General features: G+C 50.4%; 1 protein-coding gene across 1 annotated transcript; it reads right to left on the minus strand.

Moving 5' to 3' along the window:
• Window positions 1–480: 480 nt before the first annotated feature.
• S1pr2 (sphingosine-1-phosphate receptor 2) lies at window positions 481–11,380 on the minus strand. Its single transcript, NM_017192.2, is given in 2 exon segments — window positions 481–3,122; window positions 11,280–11,380. A coding segment is annotated over 1 exon segment (1,059 nt). The 5' UTR covers window positions 3,083–3,122; window positions 11,280–11,380; the 3' UTR covers window positions 481–2,023.
• Between the last annotated feature and the right edge of the window lie 6,888 nt (window positions 11,381–18,268).

Here is an 18,268-nt window from a genome sequence, read left to right on the forward strand (position 1 = left end):
TACACACATACAGAGCGAGAGAGTGAGAGAGAGAGCGCACACACAAATCTAAAATAAATCTTATAAAAGAAAGTATTGATGGTGGTCCCATAAGTTTGGGAAATGGTGACCCTGTAGGGGTGGCTGGGGCTGCTTATCCCCTTAAGACCACCTCTCCAATTCCCCAGACTGTGCACAGTCTTGGAATGGAGAAAAGTCGAAAGTCACCTGCTAAGGTATACCTTTGAAGGAAAACAAGGTGGCCCTGGGCCTAATGAGTCACTGTGAGAAACCAGACAGCCTCCCAACAGGCCCAGGGAAAAGGTCAAGGTTGACCCATTTTTCCCAGAAGCCACAGCATACAATTCCAGCTCAGACAGAGCTAAGAGTGGGGGATGGATAGAGAAATGGAAAAGGCTGGGGTGCCTTGGCAGGACACTAACGGGGTAAAGTCTGCTTACACCCCTTTCACACATACACAAAACCCATAACCACCAGAAGCAAGAGAAATTGAACTGTTTATTGGCCCAGTTCTGGGTTTCCAGCACAAGGGGGACATCTGGGAAGCTGTATGAGGGGAGACACACTCCCGACTGGCTCCTTGCCTCCCAAATCTCCCCTTCCTCAGCCTTTTCTTTCACACATTTCTTTAAGGCGGAGGTGTGTGTCTGTGTGTGGGAGAGATGATTCAGCAATTCCCAGGAGGCCTGATCATGGCTAGACCCCCACAAGCACACACACCCCCGTCCATCTCTCTAGCAGTCTTGACACGGATGTGCACATAAGAGGTCAGACAGCACCCACACTGGGATAGGAGGTCACAGACCCCACACTGATACACAGACACACATAAATACCGTTTGTACCGTATTGGATTTTCTACTTCTCCACAGGATTTAGCAAAGTCCTTCAAGGGAAGATGCCATAAGAGTATCCGGGATGTCCTTGGCCACCCAAGGCTATGTGAACCATGTCATTCATGATAGTTTTCAAGACAGGTGTTGTTGTTGTTGTTGTTGGTGGTGGTGGTGGTGGTGGTACACCCTTGTAATACCTGCACTCCAGAAGCGGAGGCAGGAGGGTCAGAAGTCCAAAGCCAGCCTTGGCTACATAGTGAGTCGGAGGCCAGCCTGGGGTACGTGAGATCCTGTCCCAATTTAAAAAAACAAAACAAAACAAAACAAAACAAAACTACAAAGACAAATTGAAAGCAGCCTTTGCATCCAGCTCAAGGCTGCGGGTGTGAAGAGTTCGTGGGGAGAGAGGCTGGGTTCCAGGAATAACCAACGCCTCCCCTAGAGTTTTCTCACCAGGAAGCCCAAATTCTCCTCAACATCTGCCCCACACTGCCTCAGCTGATTCCTCTCTGCTCCCCAATAAAGCAAGTGCTCAGTGAGATCTGAGCATAAAAACTGGGATCCCAGGACCCCTCCCTGCCCCCACAGTGGTTTCCCCTGAACACAGAAGGAAAGGGAAGAAGCAGCAGTTGATAAAATGGGGAAGCTGTGGATTCAGGCCTCAGAGAGACAGGGAAGAAGGCTTGGGTCCTCTGGGGAGAGTGTTTCCTCAACAAGTGGCCTAAGATTGCTTCTGGAAGGTGGCAGGAGCCGGGTGTGGGGGCACACGGCTTTAAAATCCCAGCACTCAGGACACAGTTAGTTGATCTATCTCTGGGAGGTCCAGGTCAGCCTGGTCTGCACAGCAAGCTCTAGCCAGCCGGGGCTATGTAGAGAGGCCCTTAAAAGGAGGAGGCAGGAAGGGAACCGGGAAGCTGGAAGATAGGACAGACAGGATGCCGACACCCTATGTACCAAGTGGCAAATGTCTAGCCCTAAACTCGAGCCTGCTGTCCCCCTAGACCCTTAATGGTCCCCACAGTCACAGTACTACAATCTGATTAGTCAGTGCCTCCGTTGGCCACCTGACCTATGAGCCGTGGTCAGTTCCTCCAGACCTGTGGCACTGAGGGACATGATGAGGTCACCTGGTCTCTCCCCACAGAGCTCTCTCTGTGGCTTGGTTACAGATCAGTTCACATTTCCCCTCAGACCACTGTGTTGCCCTCCAGAAATGTTGGCGACGTAGGCATATGCAAGCCTCTCTCCAGGGAGCTGGAGCTGCGGAGGGGCAGGAGTCGGTGACCAGGGTTCCCACCTCTGCGCCCTGTTGCTCCCTTCCCCTGCCGCCAGCACAGCAGGGGCCTCAGTACCTCCCTCCGAAGGTCCCGGCTACGCCATGTATAGATGACAGGGTTGAGCAGAGAGTTGAGGGTGGCGAAGGCAAAGAAATAATGGGCTTTGTAGAGGACAGGACAGGCCCGGACGGGACAGGTAGAGTCTAAGAGAAGGATGCTAAAAGCCGGCAGCCAGCAGATGATGAAAACACCCAGTACGATGGTGACTGTCTTGAGCAGGGCCAGCGTCTGAGGACCAGCAACGTCCGCATGGCTTGAGCGGACTACGAAGTAGATTCGGACGTACAAGGCCACGATAGCCAGTAAGATGACAGAGAAGATGGTGACCACGCAGAGCACATAGTGCTTAGCATAGAGGGGCAGCACAGTGGAGCAAGCCTCCAGATGGTCCAGACAATTCCAGCCCAGGATGGGCAAGCCACCCAGAATCAGCGATATCAGCCAAGAGGCCCCAATGAGCATCAACATTCGACAGCTTTTGTCACTGCCGTAGAGCTTGACCTTGGCGATGGCCACTTGTCTCTCGATGGCAATGGCCAGGAGGCTGAAGACCGAGGCAGAGAGCGTGATGAAGGCTGAACCCTCTCGGGCAAACCACTGCAAGGGAGTTAAGGACAGGGTGACAGGTCCGGAGAGCAAGGTGTTGGCCACGAAGGCCACGCCTGCCAGCAGGTCGGAGGCTGCCAGGTTGCCGAGGAACAGGTACATGGCTGAGTGGAACTTGCTGTTCCTGGCCACTGCGATTAGCACCAGAAGGTTCTCCACCACGATGGCACAGCATAAAATGATGATGAAGGCGGAGGCCACCTTGCGGGAGGGCGTCTCCTGCATGTCCAGCGTCTCCTTGGTGTAATTGTAGTGTTCCTGAACCTTCTCAGGATTGAGGTACTCTGAGTATAAACCGCCCATGGTGGGGCTCAGTGGCCGGCCGGGGCCATGGGACTGAGCACTGCAGAGGAGAGAGGGACAGAAAAGGGACAGTAGGTCACAGCTGTGGCTTTTGCAGGGACTGTGAACTTGGACTACAGAGCTTCAGGGTCTAACTCCAAGTTCTCAGGGAGTGACCCTGGGGAAGCTGCAGTCATCACCATTCCTCCATGTGACAGCAGAAGCTTAGAGAAGTCAGCTCAGCTTTTCAAGGTCACCAAGCTACCAAGTGGCAGGGTATGCAGCCAGTAAGCCCCGAGCAACAGTCTGTCTTTGTGGTTATCTTTTGATGCTTCATTTGGTTGTAAAACAGAATCTCCCTGGGTAGCTCCAGATGGCCCGGAACTAGCAGTGTTCTACCTGCCGCTGCCTCCCAAAGTGTTGGGATCAAAGAGGGGTTAAACCCGTGAGGTCTCCATAGTGAGATTCTGTCTCAGAAACAAAAAACGGAGTGCTAGGCCTGTAACTCACTTGGTAGAGAGCATACATAAGCCATGGTAGTTCGTATCTTAGGAAGTGGGGCAGGAGGATTGAGGTCATGGTCATCTTGGCTATAGAATGAAGGAAGCTGGGGAAGATAGCCTGGGCTACACAAAATGTGCCTTTAAGCTCAGCAGTAGGAAGGCAGAGGCCAGTAGGCCAGTAGGTCTCTATGAGTCTGAGGTCAGGCGTCTGCCAAAAAAAAAAAAAAAAAAAAAAAAAAAGGACTGGAGAGACGGCTCAGCGGTTAAGAGCACTGACTGCTCTTCCAAAGGACCTGAGTTCAATTCCCAGCAACCACATGGTGGCTCACAACCATCTGTAATGGGATCCAATGCCCTCTTCTGGTCTGTCCAAAGACAGTTACAGTGTACTCACATACATGGAATAAATAAATAAATCTTAAAAAAAAAAAGAAATAAAGAAAAAGAAAAAAATAAATCCAATACCAAGTGGTTAGCCCTGAAATCATACTCATACAAGAAACATTGTATAAACCGAACAGGTTGTATTTATATATTTAGTAATATATATAGAGAAAGAAATGGTGGCCATCAAGTTCAGAGAGAACAGGGGGTTGCAGCGGAAGGGTTGGAGGTAGGAATGGGAAGGGGGTAAATGATATAATTTTTTATTTAAAGAAGTAAAAATTTATTTAAATTTTTTTTTAAAAAAAGCTAGGCACAAGGCTGGAGAGATGGCTCAGTGGTTAAGAGCACTGACTGTTCTTTCAGAGGTCCTGAGTTCAATTCCCAGCAACCACAGGGTGGCTCACAACCATCTGTAATGAGATCTGATGCCCTCTTCCGGTGTGTCTGAAGACAACTAACGTGTACTCATATACATAAGATAAATAAATCTTAAAAAAAAAAAAATTAAGACAAAAACCAAACAAAATAGCCCGGCATCGTGGTGGCCTCGGGAGGCAGAGGCAGGAGAGTTGCTATACATTCCAGGCAGCCTAAGCTGCATAGCTAGATCCTGTCTCAGAAAAAAAGGAACAAGTAGAAGATTCTCTGGACTTCTAGAAATCTACCTGCCTTCCCATAGAACAAGCCTCGGGTAGGGTTTGGACAGCCCGTCACTTCTGTCCTACGCACAGGAGCCTCAGGCTTCATGCTGTCTGCTGACCTGGGTCAGCAAGATTCTTATTACCACCAGCACCAAACCCTGGTCATTACCACCCACTGCCCTGATTCCAGGCTGGGTCTAAGGCTTGAGGCCATGGGCACACCCAAAGATAAGGACTTGGGGAGACACCAGGACGGCCCTAAGGTCCAAGTCTCCCAGAGCTGTACTGTCCTGAAGGGCAGAGACCTTGGCAGCACGGCATCGTTCATCTGTTCCCACTCCATCTCCGACACTCAGAGAGTGAGCTACTGAAGGCTCAGCCTCTTTTTTTTTTTTTTTTAGTTCTTTTTTTTTTCTGGAGCTGGGGACCGAACCCAGGGCCTTGCGCTTCCTAGGTAAGCGCTTTACCACTGAGCTAAATCCCCAACCAAGGCTCAGCCTCTTTATCCCCAACATACCCACCTGTACAATGGGTGCCACAAAGATATCTCCTAAAGGATGAGAAAATCTTTCTCAAGGGTGTGTGAAACCTGCTGTGTACCTGCAATCACAGCACCCCCCTCCCCAAAGCGTTGTGAGCTTTTGCCCAGGAGTTCGTGACTGGACAAGAGTGAGAGCAGAAAAAGACGATGGAAGGGGTGTGAGAGATGGCTGGATGGGTAAATGTACCAAGCCTGACACCATGAGTTAGTCCCCAAAGCTAGAGGGCTGACTCTCTGGAACTGTCCTCTGACCTCCACAGTGGGTGCCAGTGGCAAGGGTGTGCCCACACTCACATACACATCATGCCTCCCCCCATAATAATAAACACAATAAACTTTAAAAAGGGAAGGAGGGAGGCCCAGGAGAAAGGAAGGGAACAGCTGCACAGGAGCTGGGGAGACAACTCAGTGAGTAAGGCACTGGCCTGAGTTGGATCCCCATGTGTAATAAGGGTAACAGTGGTAACAGGGGAGTTTGAGACAGGCGGGGCTCCCTAGAAACTCAGTGGAAAGAAATTTAAAAAGAAAAGAAAAAGAGGGAGGCTGGAGGGGTGGCTCAGTGGTTAGGAGCACTGACTGCTTTTCCAGAGGTCCTGAGTTCAAATCCCAGCAACCACACGGTGGCTCACAACCATCTCTAATGGGATCTGATGCCCTCTTCTGGTGTGTCTGAAGACAGCAGCAGTGTACTTACATAATAAATAAATAATTTTTTTAAAAAAGGGAAGAAAGAAAGAAAAGAAAAAGTAGGGCCAGTAGGTGGAATGTTTTCCTTGTAAATACTGAACCTGAGTCTAGTCCCCAGCACTTACACAAAAAGGCCTAGACTGAGCTGGGTGGGGGTGGCGCATGCTTTTGATTCCAGCACTAAGGAAGCAGGGCAGAATGATCTCTGAGTTCGAGGCCAGACTGGTCTACAGAGCTAATTCCAAGACAGCCAAGGCTACACAGAGAAACTAATGTCTACAACAAACAAACAAAAAAGCCAAGGGTGAGGGCTCAGATCTGTGACCCCAGCGCTGGGCAAGTAGACCGGAGGATCCCCAGGTCACTGGTCTTTCGATCTAATCTTCTTGGACAGTTTCAGGCCACTGAGAAACCCCCATCTCAAAAAAAACAAAACAAAACACAGATGGGACAGAATTTGAGAAGCAGTATGTGCTCTGGCACACACACTCGTGTGTATACACACTCATGTACATGCACCTACATACACAACACACACACAGAGCAGAGGAAATATCCAACAAGTGTTAGCTAATGTCTTCAGTGCCTCCTTTCTCAACACACACAAGCTCTGGGCTACCATCCGCTCCAACTTCTGGGAAAAGATGCTGACTTAGCCAAAAAAAAACAAAAAACCTCTAACAGCTGTTTTTCATCCCCCACCATACCCATGGACACTGGGTCCCTGGGGGGTGGGCAGGGCGCTGGCACCCCCTCCAGTGCCAGGATGCAATCCAGATGTGTCAAGCCCCTGGAACAAACATGGCGGAGCCTCTGTCACATCCGGTGTGGGGGAAGTCTGGGGGTGGGAATGGAGATAATGAGGAGGGTCACTAGTGATCTGGTCTGGGAGGTCCTGGCTAGGAAGATGGGATAGTTGCTAAAGTCACGTGAACCTTGAAGGGGCCCCGATGGAGCAGCCTGTGCAGCGGGTCCAGGAGAAGGGGTATATGAGCTGTGAAGGGCCCCCCTGGAGCAGTCTGTGTAGAGAGGGAGGGAGAGAGGTTAGAAATTTGTTTTCATGAGAAGTCTGAGTCACCCACCCCTCCTTTGCAAGGGAGGTTGCGCTGATCCGGGGAAGGGATAGAGGAAGGGAGGGGATCTGTGTGGGCAGAGAACATGAGATGCTGAATACACCGTGGCCAGCTAGAGTGGGGTAGGGGGATCTCGGAGGGGCTGGAGCAGTGTAGGAGAATGCTCCAGTTCTTGGTTACAGGGAGGGGCCACATGTTAAGAAGTCTCCCCAGCCTGGGCTTGGAAAGAGGCCTGACAAGAGCCACGTGTTTCCCAGAAAGAGCGCCGTCCCAGAAGCTGGCTGGTTGAGCCGGTTCCTAGTGAACACTGAGAATGATGGGGGGCTTCCGGGGTCAACCAACTATCTCCTTTCCCGGATATCCCCTTGGTTGGACACCCTAGCCTTTGAGGGGTTTTACAGAGACAGCTGCTGCCCACCCCCTGGGCGAGGGGACATCCGTCCTACTTTGGGAACAGAGAAGAGCTTGTACGTGTCCTCGGGGACAGCTGCCCCACCCAGATCCTCACACAGAGGCTCCTTGTTTCCCTAGCCTGGACAGAGCCCCAGGCGCCCCAATGCCCTCAGCTCCTTGCAGCCGGTCCCAGGCCAGCTTGGCCTAGGCCACACAGCCTTTTTACCAAGCCAGGTCTTCAAGCCGAAGTGGCCAGGAGCCTGATTGGCTCATTTCTGTGCATCCTCCGCATCTGATTGGCCCAGCTGGGAGGGGGGGCGCTCTGTGAAGAATCCTATAGTCTTCCCTTTTGGAAGCTGCTGGGCTCTGCTCTTCAGGAGCTGTGTGATTGTCCCCGTGGGGCTGTTTGAACCACAGCCTGACCGCCGGGTCACCCTCCCTTAGACGCCTCCAGGCTGCCCTGATCATCTGGGCCCCTCTTGGGGTTCATTATTTGAGAATCAACCCCTCCTCCAATTCCAAGCCTGGTGGGTGAGAAGCCCAGGGTGTGTCCCTTACCCACCCACCTCTGAGACTCCCACCTCTTCTCCAGTCTGGTCTGGTAGAAGAGAAAGAATTATGGCCATTTCCTGCAGAAATAACTGTGACTAGCCCCGCCAGGGCACCCCAGGGACTAACCAGAAAGTCTGCCTTCCTAGGGGGGGAAAACAGTGAATGCTAGCTACACTCACAGCTTATACCAAGGCTGAGACTCTGTGTGCGCCTCCCCCGAAAATACACACACACACACACACACACACACACACACACACACACACACACACCCCATATATATATTTACACACAAACACACACACCATACACACACAGACACACAGAGAAACACACACATACCAAACATACACACCACACACCCCACACACATATACCACACACACACCACACACACCCCCATGCACAGACACATATACGTATCACACACAACACAGACACACAGAGAAACACACACACACCAAACATACACACGGGCACACTGTCCTACTAAGGAAGGGAAACTGGGGGGTAAGGGAGGGGGGTCCAGGCTGTCTCTCTCTCCAGTCTCATTTTCCCTCCTAGAACCTTTCTAACCAAAGACAGGAGCTTAAGCGGTTTAAGGACTTCCAGAAAGAGGAAGCTAGCCCAAAGGGTTGGTGCCTTGGAGGAAGAGTCACTCTACAGGGGGATAGAGGCCTGGCCTCCTCCCTTGTTCAGACTCCAAGACTTGGCTAAACTCCAAGTGTTGTCTCCTGTCCCACCTCCACACAGTGGTCCAGATTGCCTTTTAGAGGCAGGGGAAGTTGTCATAGAGACTAGGCTCTATTGGAAATGAGCCTGACTGGTTCATACCTATAAGCCCAGCAACACAGGGAGCTGAGGAAGATGGAGAGTTCAAAACCAGCCTAGGCTACATAATGAGTTGGAGGTTAGCTTGGGTAGCACAAGGAGACCCTGACTCAAGTAAAAGTTAAATGGGAAGGCTGGGAGATGTTGAGATGGCTCGACTTGTCACCAAGCTTGGAGACTTGATCCAGCCCCACTACCCCCACAGAGAAATGACTTGCAAAAGATTTTTTTCTGACTTACACACCCATGCCATGAAACACACATGCCCACACATATATACATGCCCACAAAATAAATAAGTGTAAGTTTAAAATGTATTAAAAAAGCACTGTGTTGGGGTGCACACTTTTAATCTTCACACTTGAGAGACAGACATGCAAATCTCTGTGAATTTGAGGCCAGCCTGATCTACGTAGTGAGTTTCAGGGCATTAGAGTTACCTGGTGAGACCCAATGAGACCCAGTCCATAAATACATAAAATTAAGAGAATTTGGTGTGGCTTAGAGACACTGCATCATTTTGAAGCCCTGGGTTCCCAGGACTGCAGAAAAGATATGAGGAAGAGGAGCAAGTGAAAGGGTTTGGAGTGAAGGAAGAGAGATAGACCCAGACATGACTGCTTAGCTAAAGATTAGTGGAGAGGAAGGCTGAAGGAAGGCCTGGTGGCTCCCCTCCACTCCCTCCCAGTTCCAGAGCTCACTCATCCCTCCCAAGCAGCTGGGGAAGCTCAGCCCTGCAGGAGCCTCCCCCCACCCCTTTGGTTGCTGTGTGGGTGTAGCCCCTCCTACATGGCTGCTGCCCACCAAGCTTGCAGGGGAGAACTGACAGAACTCCGAAATTCATCCTCACCCCACCCGCCACACTCTCCTAGGGCTCCCTACGGCGCAAGTGTACACCACACTAACCTCCCAAGACCCATCTGAATCTGGATCTCAGGGCCTTCAGACCCGCTATAGTTGCCTCTGGTATATCCTACAGACCCCCACACACACACATACACACACCGCCCACACACAAACACCTTTTCTGGCAGACTATCTTATCTTTGGATTTCATTTGACCGTCACTGTCTAGGCCTTCAGGAACTACCTTCTCGATTTGTTTTCGTTTTGGGGACAGTGCCTTACTGGGTATCCCAGGTTGACCAGAAACTCACAACTCATGTATAGCAAGCTGGCCTTGAATTCACAAAGATGCCCCCTTAACTCGGCCTCTTGAGCACTGGGATTAAAGAACCGAGAGTTTTGTCCAGCACAGCCCAGCCCCAATTTCTATCAGAGCATCTGGCTTTATCATCGGAAATTATCTTGTTTTCCACAGTACGGTGTGAGGCCAGCTACCAAGTTCACCCTCAGCCTCCCGTGCCATGATGAATGAATGAAAGAGCCCCAAATTGGAGGGCTAACATGCAAAGCATGAGGACATCAGTCCCCTGGCAGCACCCCTCCCCAACCACTACACGAAGCCAGGAGCGTCTCCATAGCGACGACAGTAAGACCCGCCCGGCTCAGGCAGCACTCTCCGGGCTCCTTATCAGGCCGAGGAATGCGTGGTATCCAGATTCGCTCGCGCTGGGGCGGCGCCATCTCTCTCCCGAGACCCCGACACGCGCGCAGAATGTCCCTATCCTGCACAAGGCAATAGGGGGAGGCGACACTCTGCATCCCACCAGAGAGCCCCCACATCTAGATTCCCGGGGCAAAGGAGAGAGTAGCTACCAGTAACTACATTCCCTCCCCCATCAGTGATGCACCCACGTTGCCCCACAGGGGACAGTAGGCTCAGCGGGTGTCGCCTCGGGTATCTAACAAGGATAGGGACGGGGGTGGGGGAGATGGAAATCCCCGGGTGAGTCAACCCGTGCTGTAGAAGGGGGCGAGGTTCCAAGCTGTGTAGCCCGCGACGACGCGGACTCCACGCCACGCGTGCCTTCCTTCACTCCTACGCCCCATCCCTGGGCTAGGACGAGAAGAGGAGATACCAGGACTTTGCAGTTCAAATCCCTTTACTTCGAAACAAAGTGATTCTCCCGAAAGGTAGACTGAAGGAGAGGGGCAACTAAGGGAAACTGAGGCAAAAAACAAAACAAAACAAAAACAAAAACAAAAAAACCCCCCAAAAACTAGTCTCACTGGCGGTAGAGCGATGGTCTAGGCCAGGGACCCCGCCCATGACCTCCGAGCATCCGCGGCTTCTATGTAGCACCTTTCATCCTAACTCAAGCCGGAGAAAGAAGGGATGCTGCACCTCTCCCTAACAACCTCACTGCCCCAAACTCTGCTTCCTCAGAACCCCCATCCAGTCTTGCAAAGTCGCCAGCCCAAAGAGGTCGGATTCCGCCTTTCTCTACAGCGCCAACTTCCTGCCCGAAGGAAGGCGGGGAGCTCAGTCTGGGGGTGCGCCACAGAGTTAGTGGGGAGCTGCCTGGAGTGGTGGGCAGGGGCGCGTGGTGGATGATCGGTCCCTTCGGTGCAGCAGAACCTGGAGCAGCGCGTGCAACGCCTGTACGAGCGCCTGACCCCGGGCCAGGCCCCCAAGCTGGGATCCCTGGGTCTCAGTGGAGCGCGGCCCGCCCAGATCGGAACCTCCCCTTTGCCCCGCGCGCTCACCTGGCTAGGCCGGCCAGGGTCCCTGCCCTGGCCTGAGTGGCCTTGGCGTCTGCGCCCCGGGACAGCCAGTGGCTGACTTTGGTGACTGTTGGCTGTGCTCGGTCTATGTCCCGGAGTTGGGGACCCAGGACAAGAGAGAGGCGGGCAGAGCCGCCGCCTCCGGCCCCAACTCCCTGCTCGCCCCGCCTACTCTCCTCCTCTTTCCGGCTGCGACTTGCAATGAATTCCAGATGTGGCCCTCCAGTTAGCCAGAGCGTGCAAGGGGGAAGAGCATGGTCCCTTTGTCCGCACCAGCCCCCCCCCCATCCCGCCCTGCTCCTCCCAGCCCCCACTCGTGAGAACTGCCGTCGCATGATGTCACGGCCGCGTGACGTCACAGCTCTCTTAACCCAGGTGGCCTAGTCCTGAAACAACTGTATTTCCATTTGGCTTAGCTCCAGGCTGACACCTGGGACCTGAAAATGGAGGAAATCACGCTTACCTACTATGTGAGGACTCAGCAATTCAGGATTAAGCACCTACTTTGTGTTTCTACAAGAAATTACTTCCTACATTGTGCCATGTCCTGTCCTCAAAATAGAACTGTTCATTGACTTGGTAAGAACCCTCAAATCGAACTGGGTGTTTGTGGCACAAATGCCTGTCATCCCAGCATTTGCCACCTAGAAGGTCGGAAGATCAGGAGTTTAATGTACCTAGCAGCCGTAGCCAGTACTGCCTGCTCAAGACCCTTTCTGAAAAACAACAGGCGGGGCCGTGGATTCAGGCGGTTGAGTGTTTGCCTAGCGTGCATCCCCAACGCTGCAAAAATATGGAATGGTGGCTTGGACATCTAATTCCAGCCCTTGTGAAGTAGAAGCAGGAGGTATGTTTTAGAGTTCAAGGCCAGTCTTGATCACATGATCCTGTTGGCTCTGGCCCTCCAAACGAGTCAGAGTGAAAAAAATTCCAAAATTAGAGTAACAGAAGGCCAGCTGTCTGGCTCCACTAGGCAGGGAGGGGAAAGTGCTTGCTTGCCTGGAAGCGTGACGTGAGTTCAGCTCCTGGAAACAAAGTTGGCCTCCGACCTCCACAGGACACATTGGCATTGCTACACCTGCTTGCGCACACCGATACATACACAACAAATGCATTAAAAAACAAAGAGTAACAGGCTGCTGAGCCCTCAGTGGGTAAGGCCCTGCTGGGACCCACCTGGTGGAGAGCGAGAACCACCAATTCCTGCAAGTTGCCCTGTGGCCTCCAAGGACTGCTGCCCTGACGCCTGTGCACACCCGCATGCATGCGCACACTCAGAGATATGAAGTTAAAATTAGTAAATTGTTAAAAGGTGCCAAAGAAATGGCTCAAATGGTCAAGAGCACTTCCTGCTCTTGCGAGGACAGAACTTGCCAGCATCCTCAGACCTGACAACCTCTTATGAGTCCAGTCCCTGGGGGATCCAACACTTTCAGCCTCAAGGGCACTTGCACTCACGTGCACATACCCACAGTTGCACGTAATTAAAAGCAAAACAGAAAAATTAAACACACAAAACAAAAGGGTAAATTGCCCGCCCAACCATAAGCTCCACGAAAGCAAAGAATGTTTTTCCTTGGCTTGTTTAATTTTGTGCCTGATATCGGCATGGAGTTATTTGTGGGGGCAAGTGGCTCAGCGTTACAGTGCTTGCCTCTCCCGCACAGGGCCCTGTGTTCTGTCTCCTGCACTTCAGTGGGTGGAGGCAGGAGGATCTGGAGTCCAAAGCCATCTTCTGTTACATAGCAGGTTCTAGGTTTATGACTTGCTAGATGGATTAAGGCTTAAGGGTACCGGAAGTGGTAGAACAATGGACTAAAATCCCCCAGCTGAAGGGCTGGGGGTGTGGCTCAGGGGTAGAACACCTGCCTGCAATGCCCTGAATTCTGTCCCCAGCCTGGAAAATAAGATAAAACGAAATAAAATAGATAGGTACCAAAGTTCAAGTGGAACAGAGTTGCCGCATCGGCCATCCAGGCACTCCATGCTTCAAACACTAAAGGCCGGAGGCAGATCAGCGCACAGCATGGTACTCCTCTCCCCATGGATCCGAGAGTCTGTGTAAATGTTTAAGTGGGGAGAGTCCACAACTGCACAGGAAAAAGAAAGTATTCGACTTCCTGGAAGAGGAACTGAGAGCTCGTGCTAGGATGGGAGGAAGGCGGCTCTGTCCGCACTGTGGAAATCCTTTGTGTGGCTTGCTCTGCTGACAAGCACATACATGTTCTATTCCAGCAACAAATGAAACTAAAGAATCAAAGGCAGCCTGGGATCCAGGTAAAGCCATGAACCCACTCCCAAACGTTGGTGTGAAAAAAAAACCAAATATCTGAAGCTGGACTTGGTCACCTGTGATCCCAGTGCTCAACAGGTAGAGAGGAGGGGCCAAGAGCTCAAGGTTATCTTAGGCTCCAAACCTATTAGAAGCCAGGCACCTTCATTCCCTGTCTCCAAAAAATGGCCGGCTATATAACTGAAGGAGAGTAAAGGCATTTGTTCACTTGCTGTCAATCCTGACGACCTGAGTTCTAGATCCAGGACCCACATAGTAGAAGGAGAGAGCCATTCCTGCAAACTGTCCTCTGACCTTTACAGAGAGAGAGAGAGAGAGAGAGAGAGAGAGAGAGAGAGAGAGAGTGGAGAAGGGAACAAAGGGAAAGAGAGAAAGACAGGGAGGAGCTGGAAAGATGACTCAGCTGTTAAAAGCACCGCCACTCCTGCAGAGGAACCTATTCACTTCCCAGCATCCCCGAGGCAGCTCACAGCTGCCTATAACTCCAGTTCCAAGGAATCCGATGATGCTCTCTTCTGGCTTGCAAGGACACTTGCACAAACACACACACACACACACACACACACACACATACACACACACGACATACACATGCATGCATTCACACACATAGAATGGAAAAAATAAACCTTTCAAAACAGTCAATAAAATGTTTTTTTATTGGGAGGCAAATAACTATAGTTGAGCATCGTGTGCTGTGCACATGCAGGGTTCTAGTTTCCATCCTCACGTGCACAAAAGGGTAAATAGCGAAGTGAAACTGGCAGAGAGGACTATATCGGGAAAAGCGAGCTGTAAACTAATACTCGTTGTTTCTCCTCGCTTCTCAGAGTATTTATAAGGATGGTATAAATACATCCACATTTGCCTATGAACCCATGCGAGGGAAATTGCAACAGACATTTGCCACACTTGTCACCTCACTTACGGAAGCTGGGGGCGGAAACCAGGAGAGAACGAGCCTCTTCTCCTGAGGACATACGTGGTCACCTCTGTATACTAACTCCAGACTTTACAAACACAGGCTGACGGGATGACCCAATGAGTAAAGGTGCTTGTGACCAAACCTGAGTTCCATGCCCAGGACCCATGTGGTTAAAAGAAAGAGCTGACTGCTAAAAGCCATCCTCTGACCCCCACAACTACGACAAGGTACATCTGTGGGCATGCACAGGTGCACAAATAAGTAAATGAGTGTAAAAAAATGTAGAACTACAAAGACAATGAAAATTATGAAGCCATAAAAGATAAAACGCGATTATAAAATATTCGTGGCAAGGGGTTGGGGATTTAGCTCAGTGGTAGAGCGCTTGCCTAGGAAGCACAAGGCCCTGGGTTCGGTCCCCAGCTCCGAAAAAAAAAGAACCAAAAAAAAAAAAATTCGTGGCAATCATGATTAATAACGAGCATTAATGAATAGCTTTTCTGTAGTGCTGGAGATGGAACCCAGGATTTTTGCACATGCTAGGCCAGTGCTCTTCCATTGAGCAACCCACCAAGCCTAGTACTAAAACTGAAAAGATGGCTCAGTGCTTCAGAGTACTCACAGAGGAGTAAGCTGCCAAGGAAAAGAATGCCCAGCAACTATGTCAGGAAGATCATAGCCACATGCCACTCTAGTTCCAGGGAACCCTGTGGCCTCTTCTGACCTTGGAGGATACCAGCACACACTCACATGCAAATGGATTTTCCTTTAAATTGAATATCCATTTTATGTATTTTCTTTTTTTTTTTTTCTTTCTTTCGGAGCTGGGGACCGAACCCAGGGCCTTGCGCTCGCTAGGCAAGCGCTCTACCGCTGAGCTAAATCCCCAACCATTTTATGTATTTTCAAGACAGGGTCTTGCTGTGGTAAGAACACTTTAATTAACAAGGAAAGAACTGAGGTAAGGCTGACTTTGGACAAGAAAGGCCCTGAGTTCTGTGCTTAACATCCCAAAATTAAACAAGCAATAAGGAAATGAGATTAAGAAAAACAGGGCTGAAAAAAAAAAAAAAAAAAAAAAGAAAAACAGGGCTGGGGGAGATTTACCCAGGGGGTGGGGAGGGAGGACAACACAGAAGGACAGGGAGGAGGGGCTGGAGAGATTTCCCAGGGGGTGGGGACAACACAGAAGGACATGGAGGAGGAGGGGCTGGGGAGATTTACCCAGGGGGTAGGGAGGGAGGACAACACAGAAGGACAGGGAGGAGGAGGGGCTGGGGAGATTTACCCAGGGGGTGGGGAGGGAGGACAACACAGAAGGACAGGGAGGAGGAGGAAGGAGATAAACACTCCTAAGGATATTTGAAGAGACATAGGGAATCATACTATTTATGTTTACTTACAATTACGTGTGTGTACATGTGTGTATGTGTGCATGGATGTGTCTGTGTGTACCTATGTATGTGGTTTAAATGAAGACACAGCACTAGACTAAAAAACAAAACAAAAAAACAGTCCTAGATGTGGAAAACTTCCCTTCAAGTTGTTGGTCTGGGGAGTCCAAAACCCCCAAATACAAGCAATTGTCATGTCCCTTGGTGCTTGCCCAGACGGTAAAGGTAAGTCCCTATTGCACCATGCACTTCAGACACAGGCCTTGAAGGAATCAAGCAGGCTTGATCTAGAAGTTTCCTCCCAAGGACTGGCTTTTCACAGTATGGGAAGGTGGTATGTAAGCTGCCAAGGGAAAAGCAATCAGAGTCCTATCCAGCAGTAAAGCCTGTGGAACACAGCAATGACCAGGATAGCAAGCTATTCCTCAAGGTGCAATGTGGCACTTCTACCCTGGGATAACCAATACCCATCCAGTTGGCCTTAAGGATCACTCGACAGCAGAGATCTCATGCCTGGTACTCTAACCTAACTTCTCACCTGTTTGGTGTGTTTGGTGAGGACTCAGACTCTAGAGGAGAACCTATGGCTGCCAGCCACCACCATGTTCCTAAAATAGTGTAATTCCTAACTGCTTGCTTTCTTCCTCTTCCTCCTTTTCCTCCTCCACCTCTGGTCACTCTGTGTAGCCCTGACTTACTCTGTAAAACAGGCTGGCCTTGAACTCAAAGAAGCCTCTGCCTCTACCTATCAAGGGCCTGGTGTGAGCCCCCGCCATCCAGCCCTAACTGCTTTCTAAACATTTATCCTTCCACCTACGAAGAAGCTCTCACTGTCTTCAAAGTTCCTTTTCATAGCAGGTGTAGCACATCACAGAAAACCACAACTGGTCAAAAGGCAGAGAACAACTGACCTCAGGGTGCCCAGCTTCAATCCATGCATCTTCTTTTTTTTTTTTTTTCTTCCGGAGCTGGGGACCAAACTCAGGGCCTTGCGCTTGCTAGGCAAGCGCTCTACCACTGAGCTAAATCCCCAACCCCCCATGCATTTTCGATGTATAATCCCTACCCCCTGAAAGCTCTGGGAGCAGAAAGGGGTGGAAAGACTGAGAGAGCCAGGGACCGTGGCATCTATTGAGAGAGAGAGTGTCCGCCATATATGACAGGGGACCACACTCAACACACACACACACACACACACACACACACACACACACACACACACACACACTAACAGTATGGATCTCCCAATAAGGAGCTGGGGACATGGCTGAGTGGGAGAACCCATGCCTAGAATCCTTCTGTTGAGGGGGGAGAATCTAGTGGCTCTCTAGACCTTAATCCTTACCCTGGTAGAGTTTCAAGCTGAGTGTGTTATGTTATCCCTGAGACCCCAGCATTCAGGGAGGCAGAGGAAGAAGGATCATGGATTTGAGGTCAGCTTGGGATACACAGTAAGATCTTATGGTGTGTGTGTGTGTGTGTGTGTGTGTGTGTGTGTGTGTGTGTATCTTATGGTGTGTGTGTGTGAGAATGTGTGTGTGAATATATATGTGAATGTGTGTGTGAATGTGTGTGTGTGAGAGAGAGACAAAAGAATCAGAAGTTAAGGTCCATTAGCTTCGCTGGGGATTTAGCTCAGTGGTAGAGCGCTTGCCTAGGAAGCCCAAGGCCCTGGGTTCGATCCCCAGCTCCGAAAAAAAGAACCAAAAAAAAAAAAATTATTATCATGTTTGAAGGTCCATTAGCTTCAGCTCATTCCAGACCAGCCTGGGCTACACAAGCCCCTGCCTGCCTCAAGAAAATAAAGACAGGGGTCTAGAAAGATGGCTTGTAGGATTAAGAGAACTTCCTGGTCTTAGAAGGGAATCAGGTTCAGTTCCCAGCACCTTCTGGAAGCTCACAACTCTTTATAATTCCAGTTCTAGGGAATTTGATCTCCTTTTCTGGCCTCTGCTGGCCCAGGCATGTATGCAGTGCACAGACATACACGTGAGCAAAACGTTCATACACATTGTTAAAGAAAGGATGAAAATTAGAAAAAACAAAACAAGAGAAGTTAAACTCTCTCTTTTCAATGTGTATTTATTTTCCATTGTGTGTGTGCATGTGGGCATGTGTAGTTCAGCATATGGCATGCATGAAGGTCAGATGACAACTTCTTATGCATATTTCCATGTCCCTGGACATGGGCAGCCCCTGCCAATGCAGATGTGCTACCCGGACAGGGTCTAGGATCCAGGTGTTAACTAAAGGGAAGAGGTATGCAAAGAAAAGAAAAAAACAAAAAAAACAAAAGCAAAAACCCTGGGACCTGTCATTGGAGGAAGAACAATTTGAACGGAAATATAGTCTGCGGAAC

The sequence above is a fragment of the Rattus norvegicus genome, chromosome 8 (assembly GCF_021556685.1).
Source record: "Rattus norvegicus strain SHRSP/BbbUtx chromosome 8, alternate assembly SHRSP_T2T, whole genome shotgun sequence".
Classification (NCBI taxonomy): Eukaryota; Metazoa; Chordata; class Mammalia; order Rodentia; family Muridae; genus Rattus; species Rattus norvegicus.